General features: G+C 39.5%; 1 protein-coding gene across 1 annotated transcript in view; it reads right to left on the bottom strand.

Moving 5' to 3' along the window:
• LOC129764537 (protein argonaute-2) overlaps positions 1-16252 on the bottom strand; it is a 64918-nt gene extending 48666 nt beyond the window's left edge. The window contains exons 1-3 of the mRNA XM_055763721.1: positions 16076-16252; positions 13446-13692; positions 4175-4249 (exon numbers count right to left, since the gene is read on the bottom strand). Of these exons, the coding sequence (XP_055619696.1) occupies positions 4175-4249; positions 13446-13692; positions 16076-16097 (344 nt within the window). The 5' untranslated portion in view covers positions 16098-16252. The remainder of the gene's footprint in view (positions 1-4174; positions 4250-13445; positions 13693-16075) is intronic.
• Positions 16253-24642: the final 8390 nt, after the last annotated feature.

Genomic DNA, 24642 nt, shown 5'->3' on the forward strand with positions numbered 1-24642 from the left:
ACGGCGATTTCGGTTATAATTACCCCATTCTTGATGGTGTCCGTTAAAATCACCTAGCAGAAGGACTGGTCCAGTGATTTGCCGCAGTGTGTGGATGAGTTTGTTTCGGAGATTAGGGATCTTTTGGTTGGGCAAGTAGACCGACACAACTGTCACCGGGAAGGGGTGAGTAATTTGCACGGCAACCATAGGTAGATCAGCGTCCAGGTGCACTACCGTGAAGTGGTATGGATTGTGTGATGAGTGTCCATTTATATCGTCCGCCGAGAGATTTATTCATTCTGACAACGTCAGCTCTGTGTATTTCTTGGAACGCTAGTACCAGTGGATTGTATTGCTGAACTATCAGTTCAATGTCACCGAGGTTGTTGTAGAAGCCGTTGACATTCCACTGGATTGCCAGCGTAGAACCCGAAGAAAATTTTCCACTAATGTTGTGGCTAGAGGTGAGAAAGGGTGTAGTTTGTTGATAACTGATAGTGGTATCCAAAGGAGGGCAGTTGAGTCGTTCCGAACTTCCAGAGTCATCGTCACGTGGTGTACTCGACCTGCGAGTGGTACCTTTCATTGTTCGGGAGGTGGAACCCGATAGAGCTCCACCGGCAGAAGTAGTACGTGAGGACCCAGCTACCGGCAGAGGTGAAGGGTCCGCAGAGATGGAGGGTGATACTAAAGAAGGCCCAGGGGTTGATAGTTGGATCGTATTACCATTAGCTCTCCACAGATCGTAGGATTTAGCGCATGTCCTGGTATACTGAGGAACGATATTTTGTGCAGCTAGTCTGGTGGATCGTCTTAAAGGTGCTTCAGATTTGTTTTTTTCGTGGATTGCCACCGGGTGCTGAGGGGTGGTCCCTAGTTCCGGTTGGTCCATAGCGTCCGCACTAGGGGGGCCCCAGCTGCCCAGGGCTGCATCCGAGAGCTTGACTCCCACGTTGTCCTGCGAGGAATACGGGGGTAATTCCCGCTTGTCCGTCTCGCTATTTGCAGAAATCTTGACTCCCACGGTGTCCTGCGAGGAATACGGGGACGAAGCCCGCTCGTCCGTCTCGTTTGGTGTTTTCGGGTATCGAGGGTGATCTGCCGGTTCCGGTCCTCCAGAGACTTCCGCACCGCCTATCTGAGACACGTTTTTCGTTTGTTGTCGTTTGGTTTTGAGTTTCATCGTTATTGTTAAAACGGATAGAGCATACATTGTCCTCTCTGCTTGATCGTATAGAATTGTCCACGTTGGTGGTTGTAGAAGCCATTTATTGTTAATCAGTTGTTTGGTCTTGTGGGTTCAGCCAGAGAGGACTTATCAAAGAGAGTCGTTTATGAAAGATCCTCCAACAGACCGTAATATGTCGATCCGTCTGAGGAAATGTCCATCTCCGATCTTGACTCGTTTCTTGCTTTGGTCTGTGAGTAGGTGTTACCTTCATCATCAGATATGATGCTAGTAGATTGAGTGTTTCTGGGATGGGTCTTCTTGTCTTGTTTTGCCTTCACCATTTGCTTTTTCGTAGACTGTTTGTTTTTACCCTCGGAAGGTGGGGAAGCTGTTTTGCTGTCGGTCTTTTGAGTATACCGGGAATTAAGCTCAGTACGTCTGTCCTGTCTAGAGGAGGCCCGGCTTCGACGTCCATCCTTGCTACAGTCCCGTTGGTTCAGTATCCGAGGCGATCGAGATCTTGATCTCTCGCTATGCGTTGATTTTTCGTTGTTGTTACTCTTTTGTTTTTGCTTTGGAATAGCGTCGGTTACCTTCAAGATTTCCATTTTTGTTGATTTCATGGGTAAGTTGTTTCGAGTGCTTGAGCTTGCAACCGGAGGGATAGGAACGTTCGCGGCAGCCAGGGCAGTTTTTAATGCTGCAATTTCTACGTCCTTATCCTGTAGCTGTTTGTCTTTATTCCAGAGCACTTCGAATAGTTCGTCAATTTGACGGTCGCGCTTTTCAGCCTCCTTTCGCATGATCTCTATTTCGTTATCTTTTTTTTCTGTTTCGGCTAAAAAATGGTCGAGCTTAGCGTTGAGTTCAATTAATCGAGCATCGTTCCCTTCTACAACTACTGCAGCTGCGGACTTGGTTCGGTGATTAGCTTCATACGTCCTTCGAGCTGCTGGGTAACCGACTCCTTGGTCCACCATCAAGTGCTGAATGTCGACTTCCTTCAGGTAGATCGGGCATTTTTTGCTAGAAACTGGATGCGTATCGTTCTTGCAGTGTTTACAGTAAGCCTTCTCGTGACATGGCATCTCCGACGTGCTGGCATGATTGCCACAACATACACCGCAGATTTGGCCTGCCGTACATCGCTTCCGAGGGTGTCCATATTCGAAGCAACTATAGCACAGCATTTGCGTAGGGTAGTAAGGTCGAGTACGTGCTCTTATCCAGCCAAAACTTACGCTTTGCGGCACTACCGTCCCGTCAATAGTGAGGATGATAGTTGGGGTCGGAATATTCTGATCTCCGTCCTTGCGGGTGATTCGTCGCAGGTCCTTGATCCCTTGCTCCTTAAGTTCACTCAATAATTCTTCCGTTTCATATTCCGTGGATTCGGGGCAGTAAACCACACATCTACATTGATTGCGGGTGGTGTGATCAGTAATCCTGATTGGGGAACCATCTGGTAGCTTGCTCATCAGTTTGAGTTGATCGATTTGCCGTTTGTTTCGTAGCTTAATAACATAGGAAGTTCCCTTGTTCTCAGGGTATCCTTCCTTGATTTTGATGCCGAGGAACGTCTCAACTGCTTTTCTGATTTCAAAAGGCCGCTTAGGTAAGGCTTTATTTACTCCCTCGTAGTACACGTATCTGACCATAGTCCCCACTGGAATCACCCCATTCCGGGAAGCTTCGTCCGGCGAAAATTCCATCAACTCGGTTTCCTGACCCAGGGTCCCCTGGATCCCCGCAAGGGGGTAAGGGGGGAAACCCCCCCGTTGCATGCCAGTAGGTTTGACTTGATGTGTTTTTTATAATCACTCGATCCCGACAACAGTCACTCACGACGAAATATATTTTTAATTTGGATAAATCTTCTACTAAGGACTATTAAGGTAATCCACCATACATAAATGACGATTGATTGATGCACGTGTTTATGTTTCTTTTCACTTTTGCTCTTTTCAATATCTGATTTATCTGTTGTTCTATTCACTACCGTCCCTATTGTTCATTCATACTATTCACCGATGGAGAATAGAAATTGTTACCATGGCGTGCTGTCGCAATAGAATCAGACAAAATCACTTTTACGTTAGAGTCCATGGAAATACTGTCGAGAATCCACCGTTAAAAGGAAACTGATAGGTCCAAGTATCACTTTCTAAAGTGATCAGAGAAACACTTCGTATTCGCACGATTTTCGCGAAAAGACTTCACCGTAAAAAAAACGCCAAGCTAGCGAGTGCGCCGACCCTAGAAGCTTTTAATTTAAATTTTTTTACCAAGAATTTTAAAACCGGTCTTAATTTTTGTCTCGTCATTTTAGTTGTTAAGTATGCTTAAAACGCATTTTTTAATGAATGACTATTGTTTTAACTATAAATGTTATAAATTTCTTCGAACAATGGAAATTAATCATTATAAATGGATTGAAGCACTGGATTGGATTATGTTTTTCCTCAAAGTTTTGTCACTTTCTTTTTTTGTTGAGCAGTGAACTAAACCTACCGATATTCATGTATACTTATTCCTACCACAAATGACCCTTCTTTGAAATATTGCTATGTAAAGCTCAAACTATAATATTTCGCACAATTTGATAAGAAGTACACATTCAAGAATACACTGATGGTTTTTTTAAGAAAAATAGAGACAATTGACGATGAGGCAATGTTACTTCTATAGCAATTTTGAAAAAAAATCAAGAGGGGTCATTTGATCCCGCCGTGGTAGGTTTTGTGTTAATGTTTTGTCCGACACTGTTCATACTGTTATATATTATTGATCGGCCTTCAAGTACAATTGAAGCTAGAGTCAACAAAACGAGATTCCCTAACAAACCTCTAGATACTGAGCTCCTTTGATACATGCCCGGTTTGTCTTGATACTTGAAGGTAGTTTCGAACATTTTTTTAGTTTTTTTTTCTTGAATTGATTACTAAGAACGATATACTAATGCAATATTGAATTTTCTTATCGTATTCGGGACTTATATTCAGTGCTACTCGATTTACTTACTTATTTTTTCCGCCGCTCTGTTGTTGTCCCGTTGGCATTTCCTTTGGTTCTGGTTTCGCTTGTTGTTGGATTTGTCTGTAATACATCAAAAACAAGTTTAATCTTAATATTTTCAAATAAACAAAACGGTATTACGAAAGTTCTGAAAAAAGCATGATAGACACGTTTCTGATTTATTTATACACAATAATGCTTCATCTCATGGAGATTGGATTTTGTTCACAACAGTGTTTCGCCAATAAACCCGGTCCGTGGCCGCAGTGCTTGAGCTACGAACCACACTGATTCTTGCCAAGTCGCGCTTTATCTGGTTCAACCACCTCGCTCGATTCGAACACGATCTTTGTGGAGCAGTGGTTCATCCACCTTCTCCATATTCCGTGTTTCTGTACACCGCTGCATAATGTTCTTAACATTCGGCGTTCGGAAACACCATGTGCTTGCAAGTTCGCTTCGAGCATCGTCAATCAGGGATTTGTACATTGTAGACTTTGTACGGGTCGGAGTTTGTTTGGTCCACCATTAGGAATTTACTCTCGGTTGTTTTCGACGAGCCAAGGTAGACTAATTCGCCGATCATCTCGATCTCGTCGCCGTTGATCACAACACTACTACCAAGAAAGATTCTGTTACGATCAGTTCCTCCTGCTAGCATGTATTCAGTATTAACTGCATTGATTTCAAGCCTAACCAGTTTTTTTTTCACCGGGTTACAAGTTCGCTACCATCGCATGTGTACTTCCGATAATGCCGACGTCATCGGCGAGGCAGTTAAAATTACTGGACTTGTTAGAAATCGTGACCACGTGTTAAAGCCCGCTCTCCGCATAACACCTTATAGTGCCACATTGAAGAACAGACAGTATAGTCCATCGCCTGACAGGATTCCGACAGATTTTTTTTTGTCAATTCATTGTCAATTTGTTGTTAAATATTATTTACATGTATACCTTCAAATTTACATTTCATTATTCAATTCATTCTCAAGCGCTAATCAATTTATGGCTCCTTCGGTTCTATGTATGTGTTTTATACACTGCGTTTCACGACTATAGAACCACTAATTTTTTCTGAATTTCCAGAGATATGTAAGAAGTTGGTTGAATTGAAGTATATAGTGTAGGATATAATAAATATCTTCATTCAAAAGACTGGCCATTTGAACTTTATTGTTTATTGATTGAAAAAACTAAAATTCCAGTGTTTCATAACTATAGAACCAGATGGAAAAACTCTCACTCCTTCACAAAATTAAGGTAAATTTCACATGAATTACAATAAGTTTCTATTACATAGGTCATCTTTAGTTCTCAATCAGTTCAAATAACCCATTCGGAATGGTTGCGCCATGTTGTAGAGCGTATCTCGTTCTACGCAGAGAATACTGCTCGTTTAAGCTCTTCAAATCACTCATACTGCTTGTAAGCTGCATCTACTATCGTACGATCACTTCTCATAAGTTCTTGATAGGATTTTGAGCTGGCAAACAAACTGACCTCAAACTGGCTCATATTCATTAAACCATACAACGACTTTCCGGATTTTATAAATCGATGTCGAATTACCCATTTATCACATTGATTTTGATGCAAAAACAACAGTAAATGATTCTGAAGTACTTCGTTACACTTCTGACTGTTCAACCAACCGTAAAGAATTTCACTTGTTTTACGCTGCAACCGTGTCCACGCAGTTGGTGCTCGACGACATTCGCTGAATTTATGCTGTAGAGTTTCCGTTGTTCTGTTACAGTGTATATTAGGGTGCCATGAATGTATGGGAAAAAATCGACCCTAAAAATTCAAAAAGTTACCCCATAAAAAATGTTCATCACCTCGAAAAAACAACCTATGCCAAATATCAGCTCAATCTTAACTTAAGGACTTAAGGGAGAGTGGCGCAAAGCGGTCAAAGTTTGAGTTTTTTGAAAATCGAAAAATCACCCAAGGGGGAAGAAAGGAAATCGAGGTTTTCGAAAAAAAAATTTTAATGCCAAATGTTTTAAAATTGCATGAAACGTCGAGATCTAGTGGCATCTCGAATTTTTTTTTGTCAAAAATCGTCACTCTGGGACTTAGTTTTTTTCGGCACGAAAAGTATGGTTAAGGGTGCCAATAAAAATAGTTATCTCGGTTTTTCATTCGTAACTTGCTACGGAATGTTGATTTGCACAATAATATATCCTGACGGCGCCAGTGGTTGTATGGTTAGCGTAACAGCCTCACAATCCGATCGGCCTGGGTTCAATCCCAGCTGGCGTCGTTGGGATTTTCTGAGGCGAAAAATCTCTGGTTACGTCTTCCTTCGGAGCGGAAGTAAAAGAAGTTGGCCCGGCTCATGAGTTGTTGAGTCTGATAGGTAGGAACAGGTGGAGTCGCCTCCCTGATGTCGGTGATTGGCACTAAAGTGGCGGAAATAGGCCGACGAAAAATAAGCGAAGATAAAAAAAAAAAAAAAATAATATATCCTACGCAAAATTTTTGGGTAATTGGGTAATTTTTAGATTTTCAAAAAACTCAAACTTTGACCGCTTCGCGCCACTCTCCCTTAAGTCCGATTGAGCTGATATTTGGCAAAGGGTGTTTTTTCGAGGTGGTGAACATTTTTTATGGGGTAACTTTTTGAAACTCGAGATGGCCAAGGCAGCTCTGAAGGTAGCAAGGTAGCTCTGAAGGAGTTATGAGTTGCTATGTTATGAAAAATTACGCGATTTTTGGTTTGGCGTATGAAAGCCATCACTGCATCCACGAAGCGTAGTTTCTTTTCTGACGAGTCCAATACTGCCACATCAAGTTGAATTCGACAATATTTTCGTCTGTTAAAAGATTTGGGGAAAAGGAGTAATATTCTCGACCGTGTTATCTGCCCAAATTAGGTAAACATACTCGAACCGATAGCGTTTTATGATCACTAAAAGAGCAAGTGGTGAAGTGGTGTTCGGAGTGGTGACGGAGATGGTACGCGACGGAATTGTTGTAAAAATATCCTCTATCCGCTGCAGTATTCTGAAACCTCAGTGTTATAATTCGTCCGTCGAGGCTTTTATCCACGTGAGCTATTGCGTAGCACGATTTGCTCAGATGGGTTTCGAGCTACACTCGGATATGAATGCTAATCCGCAGATAGTTTTAGTACCAGCAGTTTTTTTACGTAGAACTACGTCTTTCAGGAAGGCTGCCAAATCAGAAAACAGGTCAGAAACATGATTTGCATACCAATCGAATCAAAAATTCTCTAAGATTTAATTGATCTTCTATACATAACAATTCGCTAATCTCTGATTCTACTCGCCGCTCGGATTTTCCCACAATGGGAGTTGCCACATTCTTGCATACAGTTCGCGTTAGCTTTTATGATACGGCTTCTTTTTTAGTTTTTTATTTTGGTATATCTTCAAAAAAATAAATATCTTCGTAGTGAATAAAATGTAAATAGAACCAAAATGAAGGCATGAACTGAGCCTGTAAAAATGAACGAATTAATAAAAAAAATGAATGAAACGACATTCGGCAACCCTCCTCCGCATGCACGCAGTAATAAATTATGTCACTACTACACACAAACATATGCAAAAGAGAAGCGGAGAAGTACAAATAACGTCGGCGTGAAGTGTTTTAATTTGCACGTCGGTAACACGCCAAAAGCTCGCCCTAACTGTCAAGTTTTGATTGGCCAGATTTACGGTTTTCCAACACAGCCTTCAAAATCAAAGTGCCTGGGGGAATCCGCTTCGTCAAAACATGCAAGCCGGGGGTATTTTTCCTACTGAGCTGTGTTTCCCTAACACGGACTTCAAAATTAATGTGGCTGGGAGAATCCGCTTTGCAAATACATGCGAGTCGGGGGTATTTTTTGGTGTTGAGTACTTTTGTACTCGCTTGTCGTTGTGCAGACCGGAATATGTTTCTCTAATACATACTTTTAAACTGAGAAGCCTGGTAAAACGCCATTTCAGATACTAGAGGTGAATGAACTTTCGCGGTTCGAGAACTACGTAAACAGATGTGCAATAATTTCAGAGGGAAATGTAAAATACAATGATCGTTTATTTTATTTTTTTGACGTAGGACTACGTCTAACCGGAAGTTATAGGGGGTGAAATGGAAATCTAGGCACTGAACAAGTAGGAAAAAATGCAAGATTTGGAACGCTTATAACTCGAGCATTTCTCAATAGATCGCAAAGGTTTTTGTATCAATTGATAGGAAATATGTCTACGCATCTATCATAACGAATAACATTCAATTTTTCTTGAGATAAATAATTGAATAATTATGAAATATCAAGCATTGTCAAAATGCACTATGTGCCCATTTTTGATTGGTCCATTTTGTGCTCCTCAATTCGTTCCGACCAAAACGGGCAACCAGAGCAGCAGCGAAATAGAATGAAGCACGATTGGAAAGGAAAAAGAAAAAAATTAACGAAACATTGGTCGCAGTCTCACACATGCGTAATTCTCGAGCCAGCCAGTCAGCTTAAAATCCCCGCTCCGCTGCCGTAACTATCATTCTCATTCATGGTAAAGGAGGAAAAGTGAAGGGAAAGGCAAAATCCCGCTCGAACCGTGTTGATCTGGAGTTCCCCGCAAGGGTAGCTAGGCCGAGCGCGTTAGTATCAGTGCACCAGTCCACCTAGCCGGCGTTATATAGTTTCGGCCGCCGAAGTGATCGAGTTGGCTGGTAAAGCAGCTCGCGACGATAAGAAAAACCGCATTCAGAACAGAACACATCAAGACAACAACAGGCAGTTGCAGCGAGTGGCGAGTGGCAAACGCAATCGCAAAACGGCATCAGGTAGCAGAAGAAAAAAGTTTGTTCTTTATACAAACTGCTTTGGTGACAAATCCAGAACAAGGCGGCATCGAGGGCGTTCGAAATGGTTTTTTTCAAAACCAAGATTACTAAGTTTTCTAAATTGGAACCGTTCCATAAAACAAGGCGCTTTTCAGGGCCATTAAACCTTCAAAAAAAAATTTGGAAAATACAGTTCAATGCTTTCTAAAACAATATCCAAAATAATAATAAAACACAAATTGATTTTTTCATAATTTGTTTGCCAGGATATGATGAGTATGTGAATTTGGCAGTTGTTCTGAGCTTATTGATTTTCACCAATTCTTAAATTGCTTCTAGATTGAAAGTACAGTAATTTACACTTATCTCGACATTTAGCCAATTGGACGGACCTGTAATGCGACATATTTAGTTGGACATTTTTGTAAACATAGAGTTCGGGGTCCAAATTATGACCCCACATTGAAAGTCGACACTGTACCACTTGACAGTGGTAAATACGCAAATGTTCAATTACAGGTTAAAATTACCTCCAATCCGATACTGAGTGGTGGTAATGCGACGTGCCATTGAATGTAATTATCTGTAAAATATGACACAAGCTGGATGGGAAGAAATTTTCCAACTGTGAAAGCTGTGGCGAGTGGCAAACGCAATAGCTAAACAGGAAGGTTTAACCGAACAAGATGGGAATATCGAGTGATAACAAAAACACAACACTAAAGGTTCTTTTCAGAACCATCAACATATTCATAAAGAGTAAACAGTAAACTAATCCATTTTTCAGGTAGATAGGTAGGTATTCACGTAGGAGAAGAAAATAAAACAATATATTTAAAATATATATTTAACAAAAGCTGTCCCCTTTGTATAGTCCTACGTCACTCCGGTTATGTCCCCGACATTACCCACCCGTCTTTTCTCTCTATTATAGTGATGTTCAACACATTTCGGCTGGTTCGTCACTTTCACTTCCATTTTTGGAAGAATGTTGGGAGTGAGAATTGAACTCGTGATCTCTGCGTGACAATGATCGTTTACATATTAGTAGTTCTAGGCATCTTATTTATTTGTAACGAAGAACATAATCTATTACAAAAAAAATTTCGATGCATTCTAAAATAATATTCGAAGTGGTAAACAAGTGGATTGCATAATATTAGGCTGTCAAAAAAGTCCTGCGGTATTTCCGCGAGGTGTCGTTGTAAGCGCGTAGTTCTAGTTGTATTCATTGTATCGAGTCATACTATAGCTTGTTGGAAAGGTATTTTTGCGCGCTATACAAACCCTTGACAGTGTTTTGTTTGGTTAAGTCGTTCGTGAGTTATAGTGTCCCAAATATGGAGCAAAATAAAGAGAAAATCCGACATATTTTACAGTACTACTATGACAAAGGCAAAAATGCATCTCAAGCTGCCAATAAAATTTGTGCAGTTTATGGACCCGATACAGTTTCCATTTCCACCGCACAACGATGGTTTCAACGTTTTCATTCTGGTGTAGAGGTCGTCGAAGATGCGCCACGCTCCGGAAGGCCTGTCGTCGAAAATTGAGACAAAATCGCTGAATTAGCCGAGAAAGACCGGCATAGTAGTAGCCGTAGCATCGGCCAAGAACTGGGGATAAGTCATCAAACCGTTATTAACCATTTGAAGAAGCTTGGATTCACAAAGAAGCTCGATGTATGGGTGCAACACACGTTGACGCAAAAAACATCTTTGACCGTATCGACGCATGTGAATCGTTGCTGAATCGCAACAAAATCGACCCGTTTCTGAAGCGGATGGTGACTGGCGATGAAGAGTGGGTCACTTACGACAACGTGAAGCGCAAACGGTCGTGGTCGAAGCCCGCTGAAGCGGCTCAGACGGTGGCCAAGCCCTCATTAACGGCCAGGAAGGTTCTGCTGTGTGTTTGGTAGGATTGTCAAGGAATAATCTATTATGAGCTGCTTCCCTATGGCCAAACGCTCAATTCGGACCTGTACTGCCAACAACTGGACCGCTTGAAGGTAGCACTCATGAAGAAGAGGCCATCTTTGATAAACAGAGGCCGCATTGTCTTCCATCAGGGCAACGCCAGGCCACACACTTCTTTGGTGACGCGCTAGAAGCTCCGAGATCTCGGATGGGAGGTTCTTTTGCCGTATAGTCCGGACCTTGCACCAAGTGACTACCACCTGTTTTTGTCCATGGCGAACGAGCTAGGTAGTCAGAAGTTAGCTACAAAAGAGGCCTGTGAAAATTGGCTATCCGAGTTTTTTGCCAATAAGGAAGCGAGCTTCTATAACAGGGGTATTATGAAGTTGGCATCTCGTTGGGAACAAGTCATCGAACAAAACGGCGCATATTTGACTTAAAACAGATGATTGTAACTAATTTTATGAACAAATGAAAATAAAAAAAAAATACCGCAGGAGTTTTTTGACAGCCTAATATAATTGCGTAGTTCTACGTCGAAAATATGCGGTTGTGCCCTAGATTAGGATTATAAAATCCAATGCAATCCAATGTATCAATGCGCCCCTCGTTCGAGCTAACTTATAATCAATCACAAGATGATTATTTGGCACGTATTCAGACCTTTTATGGATTATAACACTTACAAATATTGTAAACATAATGCTTGCACACCATTTGTATCAGATTTACATAGCTTTCTTTCTGATCATGAGTTGTTCGGTTCACTAATGTTGTTTTGTCCACATGATTTCTATGGCAACCGCTTGGCGCGCTGCAGTTTGTTTATTGTGTCTTTCGCGCATAGCAGAAATAAAGTTTCTCGGGGTTGAGTGTGTTGAGGTGAATACTTTTAAAATGCCCAAGACAATATTCTGAAGAAAGCCTAAATTATGAATGGATCAATATGATGACAGTAAACTCAAGCAATAAGAAATGCAACATCTACTTGAAAATTCGATTTTTTCATTCAAAAATAGTGATTTCTAAAACCGGACAAACCATGATCATAATTTCTCTTTGAGGAAAATCGTTGAAAAACATAGAATTTGAATTTCAACGCTTTTCAACAAACCCAAACTCGTCTTGATTACATGTGATTTTCATGAAGAAAAATTGATTTGAATTTACTAGTTGTGTGAAAACATCCTAAACCAGCGAAAGAGGAACATGGGTAAAATTTCGTAGCCACCATTCGAGATCGTAGTTCCACAATCCAGCTCGTCACCTTTTCTATAGATGGGACAGATTAGAGATGGGCGAGCGCTCACGAGCCGCTCATTTGAGCCGGTTCGTCAGAACGAGCGTACGATCCACGGTTCTTTGCAAATGACTCACGGTTCAAAAAAGATCCGCGGCTCAAAAAAGTCGCTCTTCAAAAGAGTCTCGGCTCGTTTCAATGAGCGAGCGGCTCTGAGACGCTTACTGAAATGAACCGTTTTGCCCACCTCTAGGACAGATAACCCTTTCTTTCCACTCTTTCGTTAGCTGTTTGATGTCCCAGATCGAGATTATAAATCGGTGCACACATTGTACTCCCTGGTGCTTTCCCGGTACTCCCTGGAAGATTTCCGCTTTGAGGCCACCTTCAACAGCTGCTTTGTGGTTCTTTAGCTGATTGATGATCTCTTTAATTTCCCCCAATTGTCGAGGGTAGTACGTCGTCGTTGTTTACTGCATCGGTCCTCTTCAATGTTGTCTTGGTCTCCTGTTTGTACGCCTTTGAGGTGTTCATCGTTGTGTTGCCGCCATCTTTCGACAACCTCGCGTTCGTTCGTCAGAATGCCTTTTTATTTGCTCGTGCACATTTCGACCGGCTGCACGAAGCCTTTTTGTGAGGCGTCGAAGCGTCGATTTTTTTCTCGAAAGAGAAGTGTTTACTGCCTTCACTTCAGAGGACATCGTTGCATGTTTCGTCGAGTCACTCGTTGCAGCATGATTTTCCATGATGCATCCTTCTCACAAAGAAGCGTCCAGTGCTCCTCGTTAAACCTTCCATTTCTTTTGTCAAGGTTATTCATTCCCGATGACGGTCTCTGCTGTGGTGCTAATTGTTGCTTTCAGGGTGTTCCAGCATCCATCGAGGGGAGCAGCATCCAGTTCGTATACTCCCGGTGACGCAATACGCTGAGCGTTTCTGTTCTTTCCCTGCGGTTGTCGTGGGCAGTACTGTGGTGAGCGCTGATGTCTTATGTTATTGACGACTGACAATTTAGAACCCAATTTGACCATCACCAGCTAGTGCCCTGAATTGATACGTAAGTACCCATACGAAATTTTGCTCGATTTGATGGTGATACTGATCTCTAACTATTGAGCTTCTAAATCAGTTTCGCGTCGAAACTTTAGGGATAATAGAGTGTCAGTCCCCATTGATTCTATCATCTGATAAATGCTTTCAACAAATGTAGAATAATTCTCACGCTTTGACTCATTTTACTCGAGACGAAAAAAATCATGTAAGACCGAACGATCAAAATATTGGTCTAAAACAATTATCTTCAAATTATGACTCACCGTTGGGGCTCAGATGGAGAACCCCACCAATCCATGGTGATTGGTGACTGACCAGATTCCGATGGTTTTACGTGTGGTCCATCTCCTCCTCGTTCGGATTGTTGCTGCTTTTGCTGTTGAGCCTGCTTTCCTTTCCCCTTTTTATCCTGCTTACCCTGTTGCGCCCCCTGCGCTTGTTGTTGCTGGGGCTGCTGAACGGCAGCGGTGCTCGGTTCTCCAAGATCGAGGGGCTGATACTTCTGTTTTTCTGAGTGGAAGAAAAATAACCAATTACATGAGCGATATATTCGTTTTAGCAAAATAATAATCAAATGTGTATGCTTTGTTTCTTGTTAGATGTGTAAGTCAAGGAATTCGTCTTAGTTGAGAAAAAATTTGCCCAGACAAGAGGGTACATTACCTATAGAATATGTAAAACAAAAATCGCGGGTTGTATCCGAGACACGACCGCTTAGGACGTAGGACTACGCAATCTTTTTTTTGAAATTTGTTGGTTATCATTTCGGATATCATTTGCTAATACGTCGAAAGTTCATAAATAACTCTTTAGTAAAAAGTTCCGGGGACCCTGAAAAGGTTTAAGGGCTTGCGTGGCTTTGTAGAATCATTTCGAGAAGCAACGATTCATTCTTGTCTTTGCAAGAACAATATACTAATTGGTCATATGTCGTAATTTGTTTCTTTAGGCATCTTCCGTGCATCGCCATTCAACGATCATCAAACACGCGTCTAACAGATGCACACAGTTGCAACGATAAACTTCAAGTGAAATATTCGCTAGCGTTCACAGCTCGAGGGGAAACATAAAACACACAACGAGCAGAATAAAGCTTGCTTCAGAATAAGCGATTTTTTCACTTGAGAAATTCGTCCTTGCGAAATGTTTCCGCTAAAGTCATTCACATTGAATTACGAAATCATGCGAATCTGTCAAACTATCGTCCTTACCAAGGGAAGTGAAGTGGAAGGTAAAACGTAATGTCAGAATTGCCGTTCGGACGTATCCCGTAAGTTTGAACTTAATTACATAGATGGTATCCAAACAACACTAAACATTGACTACAGTTTTGCCGGCACGGTTGATTGTCGTTATGAACCAGCACAAAAAACAAATCTGCAAATTATGCGCCAGTGGTGGTACCACGATCAAAGCACTCCCTGAATCACATTAGCCGAGCCAGCTGGCGGAAGCATATGCATAAAGGTTACTAGGTTACTATTTTCAACGACAACTGTTTATTTATTATACTGCTTCAAATACCTTCGACGAAATCAAATGTAACCATACCAACGTAAGAAATAATATAAACAAATCCAAACTTTTCGTCTTGCCATTCGTCAAACGTCTTTTCTAAATAGTGTAAATTACGAGCCACCTGTTATCTCCACCATCTTGGTCCTTACAACGAAAACAAGTTGTACGAGATTGGTGAATCAAATTCATATTACTCATAAATGTGAGTTCAAGTATATCTTGAACTTCATACAATTTAATGTTAGAAAATTCAGTAAAGTATAAATAGAAATTCGCAAAACTATTTACTATTCTGCCGCAAGCTTGAATATTGCTTAGATCGTTCCATCAATGTGAAGTTGAGTAAAATTCTTGTTGCACCCATCTTTGACTTGTTCCAACTTTCTGATGTGGGCAGAGGCAACTGTCAGTGGTACCGTGAATTCGTAATTTTTCGCAGCAAAAGCTTGGGAAGTTCTATCTTTTTTCGCTCTTTCGCAAGTGATCCCGCGCTTCGTTCTGATTGGTTGGCGAAAAAGGTTCGCAAACATTCGCATGAATTTGTCTTCATTGTGAAGGATTGAAAAACAAGCTTGAGCGACCTTTGTTGTTTAGGGCACAGAATGATTCTGAGAATTTTCATCAGAGGAGATGCAATACTTATACGCTGGCGACAGCTTACTTACTTCGCAAATATTCTCCTTTTGCTATCTCCCTTCGTTGTTTCTATTTTTCTTCTTCTTTTCCTTCATTTACGGAGATTTTAAATCCAACGATTCGTTCGTCTCCGACTGTTTCTATTTTAGCGGCTACATAAGTTGCATTTTAAACCGTATACAGACTATGGGATTGTTATGTATAGAACATCAAATAAATCTTAGAAAATTTCCGATTCGATTGGTATGCAAATCGTTAAAATCCGCTCGCAGCAAACATAGTTATTAACGTTAACTTTATTTCATGAAAACGTGACCTGTTTTCTGAGTTGTTACCCTTAATGTAAGACGTAGTCCTACGTCAACAAATCAGGTAGAAGCCAGAATCGATTTCTACTATTGGAGCAGATAAATTTGGCATCGTTGGCAGCGAAAGTTGAAGGCGATTGATAATCAATTCTCACATCCAGAGTTTCGATGTTTTACATTCCGTTGAAAATATGTAGTTATTTTTATAAAATGCAAAATGAAAAATAACCAACATTATTTGACCTATGAAGATAACATGAGAAAATTTACAAAAATGTTCGTCCTCAATATTTATTTAGTAAATCGACAAAAATAGTCGCAGTTTTTTTCCTGATTGCACAGGAATGTTCCAGAGAAGAACACTTTTTCATTATTTTTTACGGCCATTTTGACAAATCATAAAAATACAATATTTTTTGTAATATACTCACTTTTCTTGCCTTTTCCTTCCATATTGATTTTGTTTCACTGTACAGTAATTATTCGCGAAATTATAGCGTAATGAAAAACAGTTATTTCTTTTTGTTTTACCAAATTGTGGGAACAATAAATTTTCACTATTTCCGTCTTGCAATTTTCGATAGAACTGATGGAGTTTATAGAATGCAGTGATGCCAGTTGTTTGACACTTATGCCGTAACGAGTAAATACACTCGGAACAATAATTAGTACATATGATTAATTTAAGAGCAACATATCAATAGGGCCTAACTCGAATGTGACAGTTTGAAAAATGACTTTGAAATTTTAATTCCCTTTTTCAAATCCTATTTTAAACAGTAACGTAATTATAATCACAATGACACATCAACAGAAGCGCGAAAATATATACTTCAATTATTGATACGGCACTGTACGAAAAACCAACATTAACATCACAAATTTTTGAAATGAACGAAGACATAAATATGTAGTCCCTCTATACTTGTAGATTACAGGTCCTTTTAGTTAGATTCAATGCTTGTGTGCAGGGATGCCAGGTGATTTTTTAAAATGTCTTCACATGGTACGAAAAAATGTCTTCAAATGTCTTAACAAACATATCGGATAAAACAAAAATTCATAACTTACTTTTGAGCAAAGTTTAATAGCTAATTCAATGTTTATTTGAATTGGTATTGCTGCGAACTAAATTTTATGAGTTAAGAAATGATATTTGGTTTGATAAACCGTTCATTGAGGTAATATAGACCCAGTTCTTCCACAAAAACGGAACTGTGATAACTCAATTTGTTTATTTTAGCTTTGACTCTCGAGCGTAAATGAACTAATGTTTCTTGGGGCAATGTACATTCAGACCGCTGGAAGTTCTCTAGAATTTTAGGTAAAAGTCGCTTTGTTGTTTGATTCATCCCAGCAAACATTAAATCGCATAACATCGCATCATATGCCCTAAAATTTGGTTGGCATATAATGCGCCTAACTGGCATATGCATGCAAAAGTGGAGGCCATATACATACATGGCAAATGCTTACCGAATTTGTTTGGATGAATATGCAACTTTGACCGGCTATAATAGCGATTATGTTGAAATTGAATTGCGATCTAATATGAATATATTCATGAATTGTCAAAGCACCAAATACGACTTTTGCCATACTCATATATGATTTATTACAGACATAGAAAAAAAAAACAAATGGCGCAAAATATTTTCGTTAAATGTTTATTATAGCCGCACGAATCGCCATTTTTATATATGAGTATTTATGTTTGTAGAAATAATAAATGTTTGATTGACTTGTGTTGGGAGTGGAATATGAATGTTTAAAATGGCACAGATTGATGTTTGGTGAAAACTGCTCCGATGTGGGTTCGAACTCCGGTCGTCTGGATTATCATCCACCAGCTATCTCGCGCGGCTATCTGAAATTTATTTCAACAGCGGTTAAAACTTTCGAGTGCATCATTGACATTTCAATATGATGTAATATGTTCTTTATTAGGATCTAATATGATTTACTGTTTCATGATTTTCTTCAGCATGCAACACGATTTACTACAGTACTGAATCGATTTAAATTCTACGCTTATACGACACACAAACTGCATCAGCGTAATATACGCATATGATACGGATTGAATATATTTTACGACAATGTACATCATAAAATTGATGTTTATTATACCGAATTGCGACTTGATTTGATAATGGTATACAAAATCGAGTTTTCACATTTTATGCGATTTCAAATATACACGATACATACTTTGATTGATATTATATGCGATTATGATTCTTTGGATTTCTTGTAAGACTTGGCACGTGCAAAATTATATGATTTAATGTTTGCTGGGATTCTATATGCATGTGGAATTTCTGCTTGTAAAAGTTTGAAAAAAGCAAGTTAATAACCCCGAGACAAAAGTCTCTGTTGATTACTAAGAACAAAAGTGAACAAGTGACAATGATAAAAAAGCGAACAAAAGCCAAAAGTCCTGCTTCTTTTGATGATATTTTCGACTAATAGTTAGCATTTCATGGAAATAATAACACTCAAAACCCCACATACGCTATTATACTGAAATGTCTTCACATATTTCAAATTGTCTTCGAAATGTCTTCACAAATCAAATGTCTTCACAGTAGATCAAATGTCTTCAAAATGAAGACATGTCTTCAAACCTGGCATCCCTGTATATATCCCCTTCTGTGATTTGACATTTTAATTAGATCCTCTTCGAGTTGTTTGCTGCAAAGCGCCTCTATATATACCAGGTGAAACAATTGATGTTGCTTCACCTGTTATACAATTATACAAGCGCCTTGATTTGCTGATTGATCACTTTGGTTGTTTTCAACCAATCCTGCAGCCAGCTTGAGACAGATGGGAAGAAGCTTCGCTCAAAAATTAGCAGCCTAAGGCTGAGGTGACACTGGATAGGAGTACGCACGAAAACTTGTTTGTGCGATAACTGACGAAGTGAAACAAACAATTTTGTTCGATAGAAGCTGACGAATTCGAACGAAGCAAGTGAGAAGCAATGCGAGATGAAGAATAGAAGGTGGGAAGATTCACAGGTTTTGGTTGTGTTGAGCAAGGAGCTGGAATTGACAGGTGGTTCGTTTTCGACAGTATAAGGATGAGGCATAGAAGATGCGGGAGGGGATGAAAAATGACAGCGACTTTTTTCGTTGACGTGGGACTACGTCTAACCGGAATATATGGAGGGTAAAATGAAAACCTAAACACAGAACATGCAGGAAAAAATGAAAGATTTCGAATGCTTATAGCTCGAACATTTCGTACTGGAAAGGAGAGATGTTTGCATCACTTGATAAGGAATATTTCTACGCATCTATCGCAACTAACAAAATGTTGTTTTTCATTAGATAAACAATTGAATAACTGTAAAATATTAGGCGTTATCTAATCTGCATCGTTTTGATTGGCCCGATTTACGGTTTCCCTAACACCGCCATCAAAACCATGCAGCCTTGGGGAAATCGGCATTGCAAATACATGAAAGGAGGGGGACTATTGTTCTCATCTAAAAATGTTCCCTAACACAGACTTTAAAACCAAGCAGCGAAATCGGCATTGCAAACACACGAAAGAGCCTAGAGGCGAGTGAACTGAAAAGTTTAAACCCTCTTAAAGCCAAAAAGAAGAAGAAGAACACACGAAAGTAGGGGGAGCTTTTGTTCCCACCGAAATGTGTTCCCTAATAGAGATTTCTAAACCAAGGTGCCTGGAGAAATCGGTATTTCAAATTCATGCAAGTCGGGGGTATTTTTGTTCCGACTGGAATGTGTTTCCCTAACACAGACTTCAAATCCATGAAGCGTGGGGAAATCGGCATTGCGAATTCATACAAATCGGGGGTATTTTTGTTCCGATTGAAATGTGTTTCCCTAGCACAGACTTCAAAACCGAGGTTTCTGGGGGAATCGGCTCTGCAAATAAATTCAAACTGCGAGTAGTTTTGTCCTCGCTTGCCTTTGTGCAGAGTGGAATATGTCTGTCTTAACATGATCTTCTAAACTTAGGAACCTGGGAAAATCGTGCAGCCACTAGAAGCGAATGAACTTCCCAGTTTCAAGCAAATTCGAGATTCGAGAAGTATGTACACTTTTGGGATGTAAACTTCAGAGGGAAATGTAAAATAAAATAATCGTTTGATAATTTTTTTTTGTCTTTATTGGAAAGATTTTCAGCCTTAGGCTGGTTCATCAAACGTTTGATAATTCTTCCGTACATATATTTTGTTCTAGTCATCATATCAAACGTAAAAGGTCCGTCATTAAATTTACTTGTAACGAAGAACAATCAATCACAATAAATGAATTGACTTTACACGGCATTTGTTCATTTTTTTCACTCACAGAGCAAATATATTGAACTCAATTGAATTTGGAAACTGTTTCATTCAATCAAGAATTTAATCAATACAAACGAATGATTGCTAAGCTAAGGTAGTTCCACGTCAACCTTGCGGTTATATCATAGATATAACCCACTAATTTTTTTTTCAAAATTGCTACAGTGGTATTTCTGCTCGTGAAGGAAAAAAATTGAAAATTTTCGGAAAAAGAAACATTATATTGCGAAACGGAGAAAAAAATTCACAGTAAGTAATTCAACAATGTGCTCATTCTAGAATGTTACCACTACAATGAACGCACAATCTTTTTTCCCTTCATTTCAGATGCCGTATTATTGCGCAGTGAAAGGATGTGGAAACAAGGCTCTTCTCACAAAAAGTGATCCGGACATTGTTTATCACACTTTCCCAAAACGCGGAGAGAGATTAGATAAATGGAATAATTACTGTGACCAATCAGAAAACTGGAAACCTCTGAAAAACCAGGGTATTTGCTCGCGACATTTTCATGCAAGCTGTTATGATGAGGGGTATCGGATACTTCACAAGCTCATTGGTGCGAAGCAATGTAGGATGCTGCTTTCTAATGGTACTTTCTATTTTGTAAATTCTAAAATATTTGTACAGAGCATGATTGACATTATTTTTAGCCATTCCCACAATACATCGCCCGAATTTTCCTAGTTAGACCATTGCATGTTCCCTGGATGTCGTGACCACTGAAAATCACGAAAATCCACCATTTGAATTATGTAAGTAGAAGCGTTTACAGAATACCGGTTATTACATTGAAAAATAATGATTTTTTTTTCTTCTACACAAGCTCTACAACACACTAGATTTGAAGAAAATAGAGAAAACAATCTGAATACTTCCAATGTGTTCAATTTGGAGTTTAACGCAGCTTTGGCTACTATTGAAGAACTGAGAAAGAAGATAGAGAAGTTGGAAAAACACAAACAGCGGATAAAATTTTGGAGCTGAACAGTACATTAGTAGCACAACGCCAGCAAATTTAACTACTTAAAAAAGTCACAGGAGGGTTGTGTCTGAGACACGACCGCATAGTTGACGTAGGATACCGTTAGGCTATTTGTTGATTTAGAATATGTTTTAAGAATTACATCGTTAAACTCTTTGATAATGATTTGGTGGCCCTGAAAATTGCCGTTTTGTTTGGTTGTTGGGTTGTTGGTGTTGTCTCCACCAGTGTTTACCGAGTGATGATGACAGAAGGATGGTAAACAGTCGTTGGATGGTGCGTATCATATAAAAGACACCGAAGTAGAAAGAGATATGACGAAAACCGCCCTTTATGATCCTAGACGAGATGCTCCTGTGGATGAAATAAAAAAAAACTCACCAATATAAGATAATTACCAATGCCGAACAAAATTATTAATTTTTCTCATCAGTAAAAACATGTTACTTTAATATGGAGAAAACATATTTGAAATGGAAAAGGTAATGTTATTTTATAATTTTTACTTTCTGAGTGTTTATTCAACCCAATGTGAATTTTCATTGGACTAACAACACCTATACTATGTGTAGATCATATGGGGAATCTTTTTTCTAGAATTTCTTCGCTTTTCCAATTATTCTCGCCATATAAATTTTGCTTGGGTGAAATGAACACAACAAAACAGACTTAAACCAAATGACCCGTTCTCGAGCGGGAACACACCTTGGATTTCATTTATGAAAATTGAAATAAATCGTGTCATATATCAAGTCATTTTTAACACAACTGCTATCATATACAATTTTACACTTACACTTAAAATTTTTCACAATACACGATCGGTCATTGATATGAAATTTCACGAAGCAACTAACATTAAAGGTCCAAATTTAAATTCTATTTGCTAGAATTTATCGTATCACTTACCTTACTTGCAATACATAAATGCCCCCGACTTGCATATATTTGCAATGCCGATTTCCCCCAGGCAGCTTGCTTTTGATGTCTCTGTTAGGGACCTTATTTCGACAGGAACAAAAGTTCCCCCTACTTTCATGTATTTGCGATCCCGATTTTCCCCAGGCAGCTTGGTTTTGATGTCTCTGTTAGTGAACACGTTTCGGCAGGAACAAAAGTTCTCCCTGCTTTTATGTATTTGCAATGCCGATTTCCCCCAGGCAGCTTGGTTTTGATGTCTCTGTTAGGGACCTGCCGCATGTGTCGTCAATTCGACCAATCAGAAGTGGGTAATTCCGTTAGGATAGGGGTTGAGATTTTTCAATTGTTCGATAGTTAATTTTATGACATATAGTATTTTCTTCAATATAAAAAATTGTTATGGAGTGCCGAAATCGATTGACGCAAAAATTTCATCAATCCTTCATGAAATGACTGAGCAATAAGCGTTTGAAACTGGACAATTTTCACGATGTACTCGATTTTCGATTTTCAATTTGTACCCCAATATGTTCCCGAAAGACGTAATCCTACGTCAAAAGCAAATATGATGTTGTCATTGGAGAAAGAAAAAAACAGGAAGTGGTTTATATCTATGATATAACCGCAATGGTGACGTAGGACTATCGTTGATTTTAGTGATCATTTGTTTGAAGTTGAATCTGAATTCATTCTGAATGAATGAATAAATGAATATTTGGGGGACTTCGAAAACGAGAGCGTTACGTTGGAGGTACAAGGTTTTATGCATCCAATATTGGATACGAAAATGTCCTACTGATGGGGAAGAATAATCTTCAGAAGCTTTCCTGCTAATTGCACTTGATTGAAAAATCACAGAACTAAAGGTATTTGGTCGCATTATTATATGGATAAAAAACATTAAAATAAATTCGTTCGCTTGCATGTAATTTTCAATTCCAAGGGGAACTGGCTGATTATTTTGCAGCAACGACATCTTTTCGGATTCTCCTCGATTCTTCTCGAAATCCACCAGTGGCTAATGCTAGCTCGATAACCACCTGTTGATTGCACTTGATTGAAAAATCACACAATTATTTGTATTTGGTCGCAGTATTAAATGGATAGAAAACATTACAATAAACTATTTCGCTTGAATGTAATTTCCAAGTCCAAGGGGGACTGGCAGATTATTTTACAGCAACGATCACTTCTTTCCGGATTCTTCTCGATAACCAGCGAACGTAAGTTGCACGCGTGTATACGTGTGGCAGTTGCTTCGATACCTCACCCGGAACCAATTTTCGATGCTGGTACTCTCTCGGTCGTCTTCTCTTCTCCTTCTGATGGATCGGCTTTTCTGCCCTCCCTCACAGTTCCACACAAACTGCATGTGTTTCAGGTCAGGTCAGGCCTGGTAATGAATCCCTCGATCCCTCGCCGTCCAGCTCGTCCAGCACGTTCAGCTCGTTCAGTAATGATGTTGTCTTGTCGATGTCCTCAGAAAAAATGAACGCGTTTCATGATGATGATGATGTTGGATTAAAGAGGCTTTAAACTTTTCAGTTCATTCGCCTTGAAACGCGTTTCACCACCAGAATATCGCTTAAGTATGCTTTTTGTGCGTGATTGAATCGAGAGAAGGTGTGGTTTACGATGGCAATTTGGAAGGCAAACTAGAGGGGAATGAACTCTCTGAGTTTGAAACTTGCGACGACTGAGCAATAATCGATTGAAAATTATATAATTTTCGCGATGCGAAACATTTTCCGTTGCGCGCATACAATATTGGATACGAAAATATCCTACTGATGGGGAAGAATAATGTTCAGAGGCTTTCCTGCTAATTAAACTTGATTGAAAAATTTCAATATCAAATGTATTTGGTCGCTGTGTTATATGGTTAGAAAACATTAAAATAAACTCTTTCGCATGAATGTATTTTTCAATTCCCAGGGGAACTGGCAGATTTTTTTTCAGCAACGATTAGTTCTTTCCTGATTTTCCTCGATACTCGAAGCCCACCAGTGGTTAATGCTAACTCGATAACCACCTGTTAATAGCACTTGATTGAAAAATATTTAGTCGTAGTGTTACATGGACAGAAAACATTAAAATAAACTCTTTCGCATGAATGTATTTTTTTCAGTAACGATTGGATCTATCCGGAATTTTCTCGATGCTGAATGGCATCCAAACGAGTTCCGCGTGTGTATGTGTGTGTGGCGGCTGCTCCGATCTCTTCCCGGGGAACCGTTTGTGGAATCACTCTCCTCCTGATGGATTCTCTTCTGGCCTAAGGTGTACAAACAGGCTCTTGGTGACACCGTTCATCCGCGCTTTCATGATAAACGAAGAGCTTCACCACAATAACGACAACATGCTCCAATCGCTGTTCAATTATAACTGAGTGGACTTCAGGGCGGCGCTCGCTTATATACCGATTGATGATTTCAATAGCCTGTTTTGAAAGCAATTTTAAGACTATTGAAACATGTTTTTGGATCAAAAAGTAACAATTATATAACGCGTAGACATTTTATCTTTCGAATGAAGTGTTTATCATACCAGTTCGTTCAGTTGTTTAGGAGCTATTAACACTCAAAATCTCGGTCTCCGGCGTAACGGTTTCGTTTTCGAAACTTTGATTTTACACCCCGGTATAGAAATGAAAGACGTAGTCCTACGTCAAAATATGAAATCGTTCAGTAAGCAGTTGAAAGAAAACCACAATTTGTGAAACGGAACACATAAATAACACACAACTTATCAAACATGTACAAGAAATG

The sequence above is a fragment of the Toxorhynchites rutilus genome, chromosome 2 (assembly GCF_029784135.1).
Source record: "Toxorhynchites rutilus septentrionalis strain SRP chromosome 2, ASM2978413v1, whole genome shotgun sequence".
In the NCBI taxonomy this organism is placed as follows: Eukaryota; Metazoa; Arthropoda; class Insecta; order Diptera; family Culicidae; genus Toxorhynchites; species Toxorhynchites rutilus.